The following is an 18,916-nucleotide window of genomic DNA, read 5'->3' as shown; positions in this document are numbered from 1 at the left end:
TGTATTATAGAGTGTTGGGAGGAGGAATAATGTTCAATGAGTCTGAAAATATCATTTGATGCCAGGATTGGGTAGAATTTTGAAAGCTGAATAAATTTTTTATCCTAGAGACAATGTCCAGTGAGGCTAAAATGACAGGATGAAGGCAGAGTTTTTTTAGGGTTTTGAAAGCTAAACAAATAAGATTTTTTTTGGCATTTGTTTTCATCCATCCTCAAGTCAACAGAAAGCCTATGAACTTTGTTAGCATGTTGTAGAATGGACTGGGTAGAAAGAGACAACACAGAGACACAAATTGGAAAGTTATTACAATAATCTAGGTGAGCTGTGATGCAAGCCTGCACTAAAGTGGTAGCTTATAAATGAAAAGGAGTCAGAAATTTGTCTCATCCACTAGGCAGACCAAACAGCACTGCCCTGAGTGTTGAGAAGAAACTGGTAGAAAGTTTTCAATTAAAATTTTATTAAAAAAGAACAAAGATGCAGCAAACTGAGAATTGGCACCCAATAAATTAGACTCTGGACTTAAAGAGCAGAAACAGCTTTATTTTCAGGGATGTAGGAGGAGATTTAAGAAGATTCCATTAAACACTTATAAGCCAAATGTGTGAGAGTTTTTAAAAGTTACTATTGTAATTCTTTAATTCATAAGCAGGATCAAAGTGAAAAGTAATTTTATTACAAGAAACTTACTTTGGGTTCAGTTCTACAGGCCAGTACCAATAGCCAATCATCTGATGCCTCACAATAATGTTATAACTTCATCACTGATGTGAAGTGAAATGAAGGTTGTTTACTAGCCTTCCAAGTATGGAGTATTTTTTTTTAAATCAGCACTAGACAAATTTAATAAAACATGTCTTTGTGTGTTTTACACACTTCATATAGCACCTAGAATACAGTAGGTACTTAATTAAATGTTTCCTGAGTATATATTTTAGATGTCTCTAAAGTACCTGATATAAAGTCCTTCTTATTTTAGTATGTCTCCATTTTCGAAGACATAAATAAGTATAAATAGCCAGGCCACAAATATACCAGGTTTCCTTTAAAAATATGAGTCATTCTTGACATTAATAGAAGCTGCTGGGGTCACATATGAAAAATCTTATTTGTTGTTTTTTAAATACTTTTACTTAGTCTATTTTTAATATTTTTAAAAACCTAGTTCCAAAGATCTGAAGACTTTTATATCCTTATAGATTAAAAGGAGCTCCTGATGGCAGGTAGGTGACTCAGTGGATTAAGAGTCAGGCCTAGAGATGGGAAGTCCTGGGTTCAAATTTGACCTCAGACACTCCCTCATTATGTGACCCTGGGCAAGTCACTTAATCCCTTACCATTCTCCTGCTTTGGAAACAATACAGAGAGTATTGATTATAAGATGGAAAGTAAGGGTTTGCAAAATAAATGAAATAAAGTAAAAAGTAGCTATCATTTTATAATGTGTTGTAGCTTGCAAATCGTTTTCCTCCCAACAACCATATGAGATGTATGTTTCTTATCTATAAAATGAGATAGGCAAGGTGATCTAGGGTTCTTTCCTGTTCTAAATTATATGCATTTTTTTTGCATTTTTTAAAAAAGATGCTTTTTTTTTTTTTTTTTTTGCTTTTTGTACTTTATTGAGAAGAAAATGGGCTCAGAGTGGCTAAGTGAATTGCCCAGATTATGTAAATGGTAGGATCCCACCTGAACCCAGGTCTTCTCACTAAATGTTCAGAGGGCTACCCAGTATAATACTACATGAAGAATTCCATTCTGGGAGCAGAACTATCATATATCAAAACAACAGATCCCATAGTTTCTGGATGATGCACTAACTCTACAGACCCAGGACCTAGGTTAGGATACTGGTTCAAATACTTCAGTCCTGTGTGACCTTAAACAAGTCACTTTTCCATCTCTCTGGACTTCAGTTTCTTTATAAGATAAAGGCAACAACATGGTACAGCAGATATTCTGCTAGACTTGGGGGATGGAAGATCTGAGTTCAAATCTGAACTCACATGAATATACTTAATTGCGTGAGCCTGGGCAAGTCACTTAACTTCTGTTTGCCTTTGTTTTCTTTTCTGGGGGGTAAATGAGGATGATAATAATAGCACCTACCTCCCAGGGTTGTAGTAAGGACCAAATGGGGTAATAATGATAAATCACTTAGCACAATGCCTGGCACTAATAAATGTTGGTTGTTATTTTATGGGAGGATGAGTGAATTAACTTATGTAGGAGTAGAGATAACCTCTAAAATCTCTCCCAGGTCTACTAAATATGATTACACAAATTCTTTGTCAGAGCAACCATGAAAAGGGGTTGTTCCTGTGTGGCAATGTACACAGACTGACATAAGCTCTGGCCATCAGGTTTGAACTGCCATGGATAAGCTAGGCAATCATCTTTGAGCAAAAAAAAGGAAGCAGATGATAGGAATGGGCATGAATCACTTGCAGGGGAAAAAAATTTTTCCGTAACATAGGGTATAATTTCTATTTTTAAATAAATTAAAATTTAAATCTAAATTTTTAATTTTTAAATTCAATATCTATCCTCTAACTTTGACCAAAATGATGCTGCATCCACATCATAAAATAAATTGTTTTTAAAAAACTTTCAACTTGACAGAGCTGTGTTTCTTCAGCGTGGGCACTGCTTCTACCAAAGCAAAGTGCAAGCCCTCCCCAGCTTAGCAGACTTTAGGAGTTGCTACGGCCACAAAGATCGCAGTTCTTCCCCAGAAGGCTTTTGCTGATGAGGCACCCTAGAATCACCTTGACTGCTGCTTGGACAAGAGACAGCCACAGCTGGCTTCCAGAGCCAACGTCTTTCAGGGGTTACTCCTTCGCTCCCTCCTGGAAACCCGAGTCTCCTTCAGGATTCTGCTCCGATGCCGCTTCCTACAGAAGGTCAGATCGTATCCCTCCAGCCACTAATACCTCTCCTCGAAGCCTTGCTGCCTTATATCATGTGATGTGCGGCTGACTGAAATAGCTCCACCAGGCAATACAGAAGTCCTTCCGCAAATGCATATCCTTTCCAGAGGCAATACAAAGAACTGCAACTTCATGTGGAGGTTCCAGAGCTACCACGGAAGCTGTCCTCATGTTGATCCATTTGTTCTATTAACAAACATGGATTAGGTGCCTAGGAAGGCTTTAAAGTCAGAGGGCTTATGCTGATATCCTGTCTCTGGCTCTTACTTCCTATAGGACAGTGATGGCAAACCTTCTAGTGATGGAGTGCGGCCCCACCCTACCCCACCCACCCGCACAGGGAGGGAGGAAGCACTCCCATTGGGCTGCTGGGCAGAGGGGCATGAAGTTAAGAGGAAGTGAAAAAATGTCTTCAGACACAAGGCGGGGGTGGGGCAATTCTGCTCAAGTCCTTCTGCTTTTCTAATAATGAATTGGAGGGTGGGGGGGAGTGGCTGCATGACCACAGAGAGCGCTGCGTGCCATCTTTGGCACCTGTGCCATAGGTTTGCCTTCACTGCTGCAGGCCATTGGACTTGGTAGCCTCTGAGACTTTCCAATCCAACCAGTCCAACTTACAACTGAGGCCCAAGAAGGTTGGCTTAATTTATCTAGTGTCACTCAGGTAGCAAGTGCCAGAGATAGGATATGAAAACAGACCTCATTTACTGAATGCCTGCTACATGATGAACACTTAAAACCCTTACAACTGAATTGAAGTTAAACAATCATAAATGAATGCTAATTAATGTGATTTTTAAAAATATATCTATTCACAAATATAAACACATAATAGAAATATACTCTTTTCATCTAATTTTTATGATTCTTTTTCTTAACATATGCACAGTGTGGTTGCAACTAGGTGTCTCAGTGATTTGAGAGCCAAGCTTAGAGATAGGAAATCCTGGAAGGGTTCAGATCTGACTTCAGACACTTCCTAACAGTGTGAGCCTGGGAGAGTCACATAACTCCCATTGCCGAGCCTTTACTGCTCTTCTGTCTTAGAATCAATACACAGTGTTGATTCTAAGCCTGAAGATAAGAGTGTTATTTATATTTATATATTTTAAATATATAAGTATATATTAAAATGTAAACTATAATAAATATATTTATTATATGTAATTTTAATATATAAGTATATATAATATATAAGCATATTATATATAGTATAATATATAAACATATATAATTTAATATTCAAATATTAAATTATGTAATGTTTATTATATAAATGTATAACATGATATGTGTTTATTGTGTGATTTAATATATGTATATGTTAAAATATAACTATATTATATACAATATAATATTAAAATATATAATTAAATATATTAGTTATATGCTTTTAGTATAAGTATATATTAAAATATAAGCCATAATAAATATATTTACATTGTTTATATATTATTTACACTTTACATGATATATTTATGTTATATTTTACATATTTGTGTTGACTATATATGTTTGTATTTATTATATAATATCATATATTCCTATTTTGTGTGTGTGTGTGTGTGTGTGTGTGTGTGTGTGTGTGTGTGTACACAAAAGATAAGGGAGATTCCCTAGCCTGTATATACCTGGAATACTGTTGTCAGTTCTGGATATAAATATTTTTAAAGGGCATTGATTGGCTGGAAAGTATTCTGAGAAGGACAATTATGATGAAATTCATATTTTCATTTCATTTGCAACTTTCAAGTTTATCATAGTTTAAGTTCATTTTCAGTTTAAGTTTAGTTAAGTTCATATCTACATGAGAAGTAGGCTGAACTGGGGGCATTTGATCTGAAGAAGATTCTTAATGCACACATCCGTTTATGTCATTCCCCTATTTCCTATTTCTTCTAAGTTCAGATACAAACTTCTCCATTAGAGATATTAAGTCTCTTCCAACATACCCATACAGTACTTCCACTTTGCAACCCAAACTTTTCCCTCAACTGAAAATAAAGATAACAATAACAGCAATCTCCCAAGGTTGCTGTGAGGATCAAATGAAATCGTATTTGTAAAATGCTTAGCACAGTGCCAGGTACATAGAAGGGGCTGATTCTCTTTCTCCCTCCTTTCCTCCACTTCTAGTAATTACAACTATTTTAAAATGGGATGAAGCTGCCTACAGCTAGTGCTTGCCCCTCACTAGGGTTCAAGCAAATTCTGGATGACCATTTGTTAAACACATAGTTTAGAATACATGGTTTCTGAGATTCCTTCAAAATATGGACTTCTACATAATTCAATTCAATAAATATTTATTAATTGTCTACTATGTGTAAAGACAAAGCTGCAAGCACTGGAGACTATAAGAGTAAAAACAAGATAAAACGGTGCTTTGTGCACAATAGACCTTTAATGCTGGTAGAACTAAATTCTAGGTACAAGGGACAGATTTTGTCAAGACATGACAGCAGTAAGACAGAAGATTATATATCAATTTTGTGGGGAGAGGACAAGTTTAGCTAAATGAGTATATGAAGAGGGCTCAAGTGAAATAAATCTCAAAATGTAGGTTGGAACAAGACTGTGGAAGGCTTTAAATGGCAGGGCAAGGAGTTTGTATTTTTATCTTTTAGGCAAGAGAAACTGAATATTTTTGAGCAGAGAAGCAATATGACCAGGCATTTTCTTAAGAAAAATTATCCAGGTGGTTCTATGGAAGAGGAATTGTAGAAAGGAATGACTGAAGGGAGGAAGACTCACTATATAGCTACTATAATAATCTACCCAAAAGGTGATAGGGCACTAAACATGGGTGGTAACTTTACATGGAGATCAGGGGATAGATGCAAGGCATCTAAAGGCAGAATGAATAAAACTTGGCAACTAACTGGATAAAGTGGGAAAGAGGAAAGAAGCAATGCTTGGAATAAAGTCTATTTACATCCACTTTATTGTATCCTACAGTATTATCTGATTACTCTAAATTATTCTAGAGGTTCATGGTTGTATTTTTGGCTTTTATGATGCAAAACAGCCTAAATAAAAAGTGACTGTACATGTAACAACATAGCACTGACTTCAGATTTCAAGTTTAAATGAAAGAAATAGAGGCAGAGTTGTTTTTGGAATCTCATTTCTTTTCTAACTGAAAAAGCTAAAAGTATTGACCAAGATGTGATAATAAGATTAATCTACCCTGCCCATCTTTAGATTTAATCACCAAAGGTGAAAACATCTCCATTTAACTCACAAGTTGGGTGGTCTGTAACCATATGTTCTAGAGTGAGTGACAAATCAGAATTTACTGACTGCCTCCTGGGAAGTCCTAAGAAAAGCGTCTGTTGTGACTGGACACATAAACTAAGAGGAAGGCACAGGAAGTGATGCAAAAGAGAACCCTTTAAAAAGAAAGTTCAGAGAGCTGAGGGCTCTCTTCTGGTTCTTGCTTGGACATGGAGGAGCTCTGGACCTGGGATCCTGAGACCTTGGTGAGACTGCTCTTAAATCTCTCTTTTAGCACTACACATGGTGAGTGAAGAAGGCTGACTCCTTTAACCTCCCAGGAGGTACTAACCTTCGGGAGGCTCCCTTGATTGGGAGAAGTCCTTGTGGCTAAAACCCCTGTTAAATGACTTTTAGGCTCTGGCTGGGCCTCTGGAACCCAGATGGAATAAAGCCCAGACTTGAATACAAATCTCTTATTCTACCCTCTTCTCATCTCTCTACTTCCACTCTCTCCTATATTTTGTAAATAAATTTCCATAAAAGTCATTTTGACTTGAGGTTATTCTTTAATTGGGGATTGATAATTATTCAATTCCCTGGCGACCTAATCTTTTAATATATTCAATCAAAACCCCTTTTTTCCCCTTACAAAGATCATTTAAGATTCAGGCAACTCACCCCCAAATGTATCTGTGATGGTTCGAAGGCACTCTCCAAAGGAACTATTTAGAACCCATCCATCCTGCCCAATCTGTGTCCTCTTAGCTATGCTTTCCAATATATTCATCACAACCAATCTGATGGAGGCCTTACTCGATTCCTCCTGACACTACCCTGTACCAGTGGAGATCTCCATCTGTCCAGTTGTCATCATTTGCTCTGGCCACTTAACCAACAATTATTCTCTTCCTAGCATATGTTTCCTGATTCGGACAGAAAACTCTTAGAGCTTGCCCATCAGTAAGAGTTGACTAGAGTTGAAAAGCAGGAGGAAAGAGGGCTGGATGGCCCTTGACAGACTTCAAGGCTCTTTTCCTGACACCTCATGAAACAAAGATCCATCTTTTTCAATAAAGCAGTTGTTCAATGTTTCTATAAGGAAGAAAGGCTTGGAATACCAATGAATATCAGAGAGAACAGAGAGGTACATGGTAGTATGAGCAGTCTTTACACATGGCCAATGAAGAACTTCAAAGAATAGAAATAAAGATGTCATTGAGTTACAAGTTAGCTTCCTAAAATCATGTTATTACTTTTTCTCCCCTTTTAAAAATCTAGTCATTTTTTTTTTGTCATTTTTGTGTACTATAGCAACTTAATTTATATAGGTGAGCAATGAGGCTCAGTGGTCAACAAAACGATTTAAAATTACATTTTACAAATTGCTAAAACATTTATCTTTTGCCTTGGTAACAAGAGTTCTTGGATCAGATTTTTAATTGTAACAACTTGTATTTGCCCACAAAAACATGATGTTCCCTAGAACAACCTGGAACAACCTCCCACCTCACATATGACTATAGTTTGGGGTTGGTTTTTTTTTCCCTCTCAAAAAGCCTATCCTCACCTACTATGTGTTAAGAATGAGCACCTAGCACAGTCCCTTTCAAACAGGATACATTCCATAAATATTTGCTGAATTTAACTGAACCACTGTCCTACTCTAAAACCAAATTAAACATTACCTCTTTTCATATATCCACTTCCCCTCCAATTCCAAACAAGTGTAAAAACTTCCCCCTGAAAGCTTACCTTTTCCTCAAGGATAGGAGCTTTCTAAATACTATATATAGCCTTTACCCAGTGTTTATTATAGATTAGCTGGATTTTTTTCCTTCAATGCCACTTTATGTTGGGAAGCATCCCAGGATCCTGCTCCAAAAGTAAATTTAGTTCTTCAGCTCAAAATCCCAGAATGCCAGGACTAGAAAGAACCTTCTAGAAAAAAAGCACATTAGATACCTTAAACTGCTATATAAAGGTGAATTATTATCTAAATCAAGTCCTTTATTTTACAGATGAGGGAACTGAGGCCTAGGGAAGCAAAATAACTTGACAGCTAGTGAATTGAAGAGCCTAGACTCTCCAAAAGGAGCCTTCCCAATAACTCATTTATATTTTGATTAAAAGCATTATAAATAACCAGCCTCTGGGCAAGCAGCCCTGGGGGTTCAAATCCTGCCTCTGATACTGTACTAGTTGTATAATTCTGGGCAAGTTAGTCTGTCTCTCAGTGAACAAAGCAACTCTTTACAGGGGTTCTTAATCTTACTCCTTTGATAGTCATGGACTATTATATAATTTATATTATATATATATAATTTATATTCTAAATAGTCATGGACCCCTTGACTTCAGTCAACTGAAGCCTAGAGACCCTTTCTCAGATTAATGCTTTTAAATGTACAAAATAAAATACATAAAATTACAAAGGTAACCCGGACTGAAATAGTTATAATTTTTTTTTTTAAGTTCACAGACTTCAGGTTAAAAACCCTTGCCGAAGACTACGCCTGGCACACAGTAGGTGCTTAATAAATGTTTCCTGAATCTGCACTGTGATACTTCCAACACTCCTTCCTCCCCTATTCTTATCAATAATCTGAGAAAGACAACAATGGAAAACATAAATCTGCCCTCCTTCCCCTAGCATTTTTTTTTTAATAAATATACTTATTTGTTTATCCCCTAACATTTCTATACTCTCCCACTAGGGAATGGGGAAAACAGCTGCACGTCTGGGAATCTTTAGAGCCAAGCCTTATCCCAAAATTATAAATCCTGTTGGCCAGGTTTCCTTACTATATTATTCTAATATACCAGACTCTGTTCACCTGGATAATGTATAGCAGAAAGAAGGTAATTTTTAACCAGACAGGAATTTTTCAGCTTACAAGCTAACTTTAGATACTAACCCCCTTGGAGTGTGGACTTTTCCTACCACTGGAGTGACTTCCCATACATAGAACACTATTCTTGCAGCCTGGAAAAGCCTGGGCCCTTAGTTTGTAACATGCCTCTTTGGAAAAGTTAAAGTGTGTAAATTATTATTAGGGAGACAGTGAAAAAAATACTGGTTCTGGAATCTGAGGACATACGTTTAAATCTCAGCCTCTGATGCTTACTACATGTATGATGTTGGTCAACTCAATTAACCTCCCTGGGCCTCCAGGTAAAAGGAATAGGTTTGACTGGGTGGTCTCTAAGGACCCTTCCAGCTTTATAATTATGAACCTATAAGAATTAAGTATGCCCATGAAGCAGACTGGGAAACTGAGGCTGAGAGCTTAAAGTGACAGCTGGTAGGTGTGTCCATTTCACTCCTTTATTCCTACTATATTGTTTATAATTTTGTCCTTTATTACCTGTAAACTAGGCAAATTCTTTGTATTTCCAACTTTGTCTTTATAGAAAGCAATACTATAGTCATGAATAAATCTTGTTCAAAAAATAAAGCCCTTTTTATTTAAGGAAATACAAATATAACCAGTGAGGGAGAGGGGAGAGGGGTGGGTGGGAAGGGAGGCTGGGCATTTATAAAGCCCCTATATGTGCCAGGCGATATGCCAAGTTTTGTGGATACAAATACTGGTCTAACAAGCACGATGGCCCATGCCTTTAGGGAACTTACCTTCCAAGAGAATAGTGACCTCTGATCAAGAGGACTAAGAGGACTAGCTACTCCCTCCGTGGCCCAGGTCACAACTTTAGTTTTCCAAAGGAACAAATCCAGGCTTTTACAAGAGAGCTATTGTTCTTCCTACCATTGCCTGGAGTGAGTGAGTTCTCATCTTCACCCCACGAGTTTTCTGTTGGCTTATAGTTTTTCCTAGTTCTTAGAGTCTTTGGAATGGAGAGGTGGGAGGACTGGCAGAATGGGGTGGGGGAGAGAATGAGGGAGGTGCAGATTCATTCTCCCCACCAGCGCGGGAGGGGCCAGGGCGTCCCGGTGCTTTAAAACTGTTCCAATTTTAAATCGGAGCACCAAACTCCGGAACTGAGCGAAAGGTATATTTCAACCATGAATTGCTTTTTTTTTTTCCCCGGGGGGGGGGGGTACTAATTATACACAGCAGCCGATTTGGGGCGGGCGGGGCGGAGGGGTTCCCAAGTTCAAGTTCAGGAAAACGGCCACATTCTCCGCCCTCTCCCCTACCACCCACCTTCCCCAGCAGCGTTCTCCAGGCGGCCCAAAGTCCTCTACCCTGGACCGGGGACCTTGGGCCCAGAAGGGCTCCCCCCCCCCTCCAGCTGCGGACGCGCCTCCTAACTCTCAGGCTGCCTGGGGGAGACGCTGCAACGCCCTCCCGGACCTTCGGACCCCGGTGTAGCCGGCGCGAAGGAGGCCAGCCTTACCCGCCGAGAAGGCAAGCCGAAAGCTCGCGGGGCCCAACGGCCCAAGAAACGCGTCCCCAGCACCATTTCTTATTGCTGCTGAACTTGACGGCGGACTGCAGGCCTGGGCAGCTAGAGAGATAGAAGCCGAGGATTGGCGAAAACCGGAGGCAGGTTAATGGGGAGAGGCGGAACCTTGGCTGGGGGTGAGCGTTATTATGCCCTCAGACTTCAACTTTACCCCACTTCCTCGGGATCACTTTTCTGCCAGAGCTTATGACTCTTGCCCCCATTAGCCCTTCCTTTCCCAACATTTTTAGTGTTAAAGGCTCCCCAGGAAAGGACAACTTGGAAGCCCATTTCTGCCTTTGCCTTTCTCTCCGGAAGATATGTAGTTTGTCCAATATAATGATCACTTCTCTGGGTGATGCTAATAACTAAAGAGGAACAGATGAGGCTTACTTGCGGCTCACCTTTTTTTCCCGGTGTGTCACACGTTTCTATGTAGTTGGAGTGAATGAGTAAGGTAGAAGTCCTAGGAGGTTAGTGGAAGCAATAAATAGGATCAGGGATATTAATATAAGGGATCAGGTTCGACCTTGTTTGTTATGTATTGTTTATTTAGTACTGTTTATTTAGTGCTGGAAGAGACCTGACTTCTAGTCAGTTCAACCTTTAAATTTTGAGAAGAAGGTGAGTCTCCCAGAGATGCAGTGACATATACAATAGAATTTATTCCCAGGTATCTCAACCCCTCCCGCCCAGAACCACAGAAGGCATCACTGTACAAAAAGATACATATGTATAAACGCTGTCTTTGTGTTTCTATTTAAGAGTTCTTCTCTGGAGGTGAACATTCATTAGTCATTCTTCAAATATTAATTCTGTAGCTTTATGTAATGTTCTCTCCCTTCTACTCCGTTCACTCTCATTCACTTTACACACTTATTTGTTTTTTAATTAAACCCGTTCATTGTTTCTTAACTGTACAGTAGTATTTCATCACAATCATATACCACAATTTGGTCAACCTTTCCCCAAATGATGGAAGTCCCTTCAATTTCCAGTTCTTTGCCACCACAAAAAGAGCTGTTATAAATATTTTGGAACATATGTGTTCTTTTCTTTTTCCTCAATCTCCTTGGGATATAGACCCAACAATATGGGTCTAAGTATTACGCAGATTTATTACTCTGGGCATAATTCAAAATTGCTCTCCAAAATGGTTGGATCAGTTCACAGTTCTACCAACAATATATTAATGTCTCCATTTTCCACATCCCTTCCAACATTTCTCATTTTGCCCTTTTGTCATTTTAGCCAATCTGACAGGTGTGAGATAATATCTCAGAATTGTTTTGATTTACATTTTTAATCAGTAGTGATTTAAAGCATTTTTTCATATGTTCATATATTCTTCATCTAAAAACTGTGTTCGTATCTTCTGATCATTTGTCAGTTGGGAGATGGCTCTTATTCTTATAAATTTGACAAAGTTCTCTATATTTAAATATGAGATCTCTATCCAAGAAATTGTCTATAATAATTTCCTCCAAATTTTCTGCTTTCCTTCTAAACTTGGCTATGTTAAAAAAAAAAACTTTTTGATTTAATGAACTCAAAATTATCCATTTTACTTCTCACAATGCTCTACATTTATTGTTTACTCATAAATTCCTCTCCTATCCCTAAATCTGAAAGGTAATACACTATGTTCCCTATTCTTCTAATTTGCTTATGATATCTCATTTTATGTCTTGGTCTATAGTTAGTTTCTGCCAAACTGATTTCCAAATGTCCCAGCAATTTTTACCAAATAGTGAATTATTGCAAAATTTGGATCCATACAATTTTTAAATACAGGGTTATTATTATAACCTTTCACTACTGTTTGTTGTATGTCAATTCTTTTCCACCATTTTACCTTCCTATTCCTTAGCCAATACCAGCCAGTTTTGACAATCTTTATAATATAATTTTATAATAGTTTTATAATACAGTTTAAAATCTATTACTGCTAGACCTCCTTCCTTTATACTTTTTTTCACTAATCCATTTGATTTTTTTGATCGTTTGTTCTTTCAAATTAATTTTTTTCTTTTTTCTAGCTCAATAAAAATTTGTTTGGTACTTGAATTGGAATGGCTTTGAATAAGTAGATTAAATGTTTGTTTTAAATTCAGGGAAGTGTCTAGCAGACTCCCTATGGACATGTGGGAGACTTTGAGACTACATTACCCATGATTCAAATGGGTCTTAGGGCGTGGGGATGTCAAAGGTCCCCACGCAGTGGGCAGTTTAAATGAGAGGAGGACCTAAAGAATGCCTCTAGATCTTCCTGAGGAGCTGGCATACCAGAGGAACAGGATGGGCTCTGGTGGTAAATATAAGAGATAGGCGTGGTCTTATATATATTTTACCAGCATGGCCATGGCCTTAATTAAACTACTAATTTCTCTTATTATATCAGTCTTTGTCATTTTTAATCGTAACATAAGTAAGATTGTCATTTTAATTATATTGGCTCTATCCACCCATGAAAAATGAACATTTCTCCAATTATTTAAATTTTACTTCATTTGAATAAAAAGTATTTTAGAATTATGTTCATATAAGTTCCTGGGTTTGTTTTGGAGGTATTCCCCCAGTTATTTTATTCTCTCTGTGGTTATTTTAAATGGAATATCTTTCTATCTCTTCTTACATGTCTTTGTTAGTGATATATAAAAATACTAAGTTATAAGTAACCAAGGTTACTTACATGGGTTTATTTTATATCCTAATACTTTGCTAAAACTATTGGTAGCTTCAACTAACTTTTTAATTGAATCTTTAGGATTTTTCACATCATATCATCTGCAGAAAGATAGTTTCATTAATTCGTTTCCCACTCTGATTTCTTCTATTTCTTTTTCTCCTTAGTATTTCTAATACTATATTAAGTAATATTAGTGATAATGAGCATCCTTGTTTCACTCCCAATCTTCTTGGAAATGCTTCTAGTTTATTTCTATTACAAATAATACTTGGTGATGGTTTTAGGCAGATGTTTCATATCATGTTTAAAAAATTCATATACCTCTGCTTTCCAGAGGTTTTTTTTAAGTATTTATATTCATTTTTTTTTTTTTACTAAACCCTTAACTTCTGTGTATTGGCTCATAGGTGGAAGAGTGGTAAGGGTGGGCAAGGGGGTCAAGTGACTTGCCCAGGGTCACACAGTTGGGAAGTGTCTGAGGCCAGATTTGAATTAATAAAAATCATTGCTCAGTTGATACGTGGTCAAAGGTTATGAACAGGCAGTTTTCAGACAAAGAAATCAAGACTATATACAGTTATATGAGAAAATGTTCTAAATGACTCTTGATTACAGAAATGCAAATTAAACAACTGCTAGGTCCTCCTACAAACCCCAAACTCCAGAAGTGATCCAGGTCATAAGGGATGTAGGAAATTCCTTTCTGATAAAATTCTCCCAGCACTTTCCCCTAAATCTTCAATTAACATAGATATGCACCTTCCAGTTGCATTGGGTGGTACCTAATCCAAATATCTCTTGAATTCTACAGTCATTCCTTATACCTCCCAACCCAGTTAATTACCTCATTCAGGATTCACTCCACCTTCCCCTTTCTTATCCTGTTGTCAAAAGGATAACCACCCCACACACACACATATACCCCATCTCCTCTGGGAGGCTGTGTTCCACCTACACAGTCTCCTGGCTGTTCAACATTACCTCCAAGTCAATAAGTTTCTCCTTTTATTTTTAAACTAATTTTGGACTCTTGGATTCCTGCAAAGGGCAACCTATCCCAAACCTGGGATTTCACCTCAAAGCTCTCCCACAATATTTTGTTGCTGAAACCCAGGAGTCCTGAGAAAGTTGCTTTTCTACCAGAGATTCATGAGAAAACCATTTCTCAGGTAGAACAGGGGCCCTTCTTTGGCTCCTGAAACCCCCTGGGGTAAAATCTAGCTCTTTCTCCCATCTGGAGCCCCAGGGGTGCCAAGCCTGGGGTTGAACTCCACCTCAGGATCCTCAGAATTATTTCCCTTGAATAATCAGAAGACATTCTGATTTAGGGAAGCATGCCTCAGCGTCAGAAAACCATCTGATCTGAGAGACTAGTTGGACATCCCACTACTTCGCAAGATTTTTTGGTGACCCCTTATAAATTGGCCATTCCATATCCAAATCATGGGACAGAAGCAGAGAGTACCAAGAGATTCCCCTTTGGGGTGCATACTTGACAATAATTGACAAATTAGGCCGGCCATACAACATGTACTCCCCATCTTGAGTAGTGGCTGCATTGGACTTTTCTCCCTATCATGAATTCACCCACCGTAAGTCTCTGTGGGAAGACCGAGGGAAAAGTGTTTCACAAGCCTTCCTGTTGGAATGGGATCAGGCCCAGACAGTCTGAATAAAATTTCAAATTTTTTTTTTCATGTTAAATGGCTAACATCTTGGAAGAATGGGAAAATTGGCTTTTTTAATGGCACCCTAAATTTTAACACCATATGGCAATCAGATGCATTTTGCAGGGTAGAGGGCATTTGGGCTAGAAGCCCTTATATTTTAGCTTTTTAATCTCCTAAACCAGAACCTAGAGTTCTCCTAAACCAGAGCCTACAGTACTCCAGCTGTAGGTGCCTCATGAAGACACCACTCTCACCTTTTTCCTTGCCCCCTTCCTAGACTTCTAGCTCTCTGAACCCTGTCCTTTGCCTGAGTTATTTTGGGCAGGGCCCACCCAAAATCCAGGCCAAAATAGACATAGGGAGCTTGGAAATAAAGCAAGGCAGAATAGAATTAGAAAGCAGATAGAAATGATACCTGGTAGAGTGGATGTTTAGAGACTAGGAAGTTTGAGCAAGTAAGCCTGTATGTGAATGAAGTACAGTTGGAAGATATTTTCCCTGGCTTTTTCCTTTTATGTCAAATTCCCATAATCAGCACATAATGCAAATTGTAAAGTGAAAATTTCCATTTCTAAGCAGCCTAATAAGTTAATAGTTGACAAATAGGATTTATCAAAGCGTTAGCTTTCATTAAATAGCCTTCTATTTATGGAGGTCTTGTAGGAAACTGACTGTGATTGAAGTTTGGATCTTGGGCTTAGAAATATGACCCAGAGCTTTCTGGTTTTCCTCCAGAATCTGGAGTAGAGAAAGCTATCTATAAAGTACTGTTACTTAAGTGTTTATAGAAGTTGGACTAATATGTGCTTTGCAAAAGATTTTTAGCAAGAACACCTCAAGAATTTCTACAAACAACTAGGAACAAAGCAAATTTCATAAGAAGACCTGTCCCTTATGTCAGAATGTTATAGGGGTGCAAATGGTAAACCCCTGGGTTCGGGAAGGAGACCTTTCTCAGAAATGAGAGGACTCCAAATTTAGCTTAAAAGTAAAAAGAAAGATTTATTAGTAAGATAGGATTAATGGCCAGCAAGACAGCATGAGTGGAACAACCATGGGAGGCTGCTCTCCATGACATGGCAGGGCAGCACAAGTGGAGCAACCCTCCGGGGTTGCTCTCCAGGTGCCCCAGCTCAGGGGTTTTTGTATCCTTCTCAAGAGTGTGCACTTGACTTCTTGCACTCAGGCATTAGGTGGGTGGGGAAGGTCTGTCTGGGATCCTAGGGGCTTAGGCTATCTAGGTATGGCCCAAAGGTGTATCTCTTTTGTCTATCTCAACCTAAAGGACATCCAAGGATAATGGCCTTTGCCTCTGGAGTCACAAGGGCAGGAAGGGGGAAGGAAATTTCCCTGTTCACAGTGTGCCTGAGTCAAGGGGTACAGGGTCCCTGCCATCTCTGCACAATGCCCATGTCAAGAAGATGATTTCTGAAGATGGGATTTCTTGGCTGTGGGGATAAGCTACTCACATACTAATGGTTAGTTGATGTTATCAACGGCTATTGTATTAATTTTCTCTATTTATATCTGTTTCTCCAGTTTGGGCCCTAGCCATGGCTTCTACAGTTCTGCCTTAGGAAATGATCTTCCCCCTTGTGCTCTGTCTACTGATTAAAGGAAGTAGTCACTTGGACATGTCCTTCAGATCTCCAAGCCTTCAGGTCTCCAGCTACTAGGACCCAGGCATTCCCTGAGGACACATCCTTAGGACTCCTGTGCCCACAACCCCTCTCCCTCTCTCTTCCTCTCTCAGAGACAGCTCTACACCCATTACCAGTGTCAGATTTAAATTAATAACTCCAGGTTCTTATTTTCCATATAGTTTATTAATAATCACTTGAAATAGAGAAAGCAGATATATAGAGATTTAAGCCTAATTTAACCCAACCCTGACCTCGTGGTTCTCCACTTGGTTGTCTCTCTCAGCCATGGTGCTTCCCCATGTGATCCAAGGGAATAGAGAGACTGGGCATAGCCTACAACATTTTCTTTTATCATTCTGCATGCCTCACCTGTCCAGTACCCTCCAAGGGGCATGCAAAATGGGATAAGGGAAGTAGGTGAACCACCTTGGAAAGGTGAGAGGAGGGAATTCCCTTTACACACTAGCTTCAAAGAAAGTATATAGAAGACGGACCATCACCCTTCTCTCCTCAAGAATGTAATGGGAGAGGAATATCATGGGGGTGCAGATTTCCTCTTAGGAACCCCAAACTCCAGAAGTGTTCCAGGACAAAAGGGATGCAGGAAATTTCTTTCTGTTAACATTCTCCCTAGATTTTCCCCTAGATCTTCAATTAACATAGATAAGTACCTCCCAGTTCCACCCTGATAGGCATTGGGTGGTACCTAATCCAAATATCCCTTGAAATGCACAGATTATCCTTTATATCCCCTAACCCAATGAATACCTCATTCCTGATTCACCCCATTCCCACCCCCTTTCTTATCCTATAACCCTTGTTGTCAAAGGGGTACAAAAATCCCAGACCCTATCTCCTAAGGGAGGCAGTGTTCCACCTGCACACTGTCTCCTGGCTGTTCAACATCAACTCCAAATTAATAAATTTCTCCTTTTATTTTTAAGCTAATTTTGGAGTCTTGTATTCTTTCAAAGGGCAACCTGTCCAGAACCTGGGATTTCACTCCAAAGCTCTCCAACAACATTACTACCTCACACCTAACAGATTGGCTAATATGACAGAAAAGGAAAATAAAGGATGTTGGAGGGGATATGGGAAAATTGGGGCACTAATGCACTGCTGGTAGAGTTGTGAACTGTCCAGCCATTATAGAGATCAATTTGGAACTGTGCCAAAAGGGTTTTAAAACTGTGTATACCCTTTGATCCAGTAATACCACTACTAGGTCTGTATTCCAAAGAGATTTTCAAAAAAAAAAAGACCTGTTTGTATAAAAATAAAGCAGCTTTTTCTGTTGTTAAACTGGAAAAAACACAGAACTATTAAATGGTAAGAAAACCACTCTTTAATCATGGATTGGAGTTCAGTGCTGTACTCCTGGGAGTGCCACCACATTAGATTACAGCTCCCAAGGACAAAAGAATTGGGGAACCTATACCTTTTGGGAAACTGAGGGACAGGGAAATATGATTGATTGGCTATAAGGAAAAGGGAGTCCCCAAACTATACTGACAGGGTACAATCAAGCTTGGGAAAGGAATCATGCCTAGAGGTTGGGGTGTAAGGGAATGGGCTATTTACAATGGATACTAAAAAGGTGGTCCCTGCCTAGATGTGGGTCTTCTTGGGAAAGGGTCTCTGATACAATGGGAGAGGCTACTGGGATAAAGAATATTTTAGCATTTGATTAAATTTGTTAACTTCACCTAGCTAAATCCATTAAATATCTTAAGGTCTTATTGTTCAGTCTGCTAGTCTGAGACAGGATGTCTTAGAGAAATCCATGGTCACTAACAATAGGGTGTTATTAGGCTCCCAAATGTAGCATAAAGATCCTACATGCTTGGGGAGACAGCCAAAAACCATTAACTACAAAGGCTATTTCAAGAACTACAGCGCGCCCCTGAGTCTGCCGATACCCCACCACCTTTCCCACCACCCCCTGAGTTTCCCACCACCCCAAACGTATATAATCTTTACTCTGACTATGCCCCCCACCCCCACCCCCCATCCCCGAACTCCTTTGCTGAGCTCCCCTAGCGTGCACTAGAAATAAAGACTTCCCTTTGCCTGGATTGCATTGTCTCTGTGTGCTCCTTAGGTGGCAATCCATTTGGACCCTAACAATATCTAGTTCTTGACTCTGTGTAGGGCCAATTAGAGCACTGTTTTTCTTGTCCTGATTAAAGACATTCTTTTTAGTGGTTTAGTGGTTCTATGTTTTTTAAGGCTGACACATCAAAATCTGTTGAAGTGGGGTGCTTCATAACACGAATCCAGACACCCAGAAATTCAATTATTGGAACCATTATTTATTGATGAAAAGAAAGAAAGAAAAAATCTACCAGCTGGGACAGT

At 38.9% G+C, this 18,916-nt stretch overlaps 1 protein-coding gene across 1 annotated transcript in view; it reads right to left on the bottom strand.

Annotated features, from left to right (window-relative positions):
- DECR1 (2,4-dienoyl-CoA reductase 1) overlaps window positions 1-10,666 on the bottom strand; it is a 61,329-nt gene extending 50,663 nt beyond the window's left edge. Inside the window, exon 1 of the mRNA XM_044668376.1 lies at window positions 10,509-10,666. Within this exon, the coding sequence (XP_044524311.1) occupies window positions 10,509-10,574 (66 nt within the window). The 5' untranslated portion in view covers window positions 10,575-10,666. The remainder of the gene's footprint in view (window positions 1-10,508) is intronic.
- Between the last annotated feature and the right edge of the window lie 8,250 nt (window positions 10,667-18,916).

The sequence above is a fragment of the Gracilinanus agilis genome, chromosome 1 (genome assembly GCF_016433145.1).
Source record: "Gracilinanus agilis isolate LMUSP501 chromosome 1, AgileGrace, whole genome shotgun sequence".
NCBI classification, from domain to species: domain Eukaryota; kingdom Metazoa; phylum Chordata; class Mammalia; order Didelphimorphia; family Didelphidae; genus Gracilinanus; species Gracilinanus agilis.
This window is presented reverse-complemented; position numbering and strand designations above follow the sequence as displayed.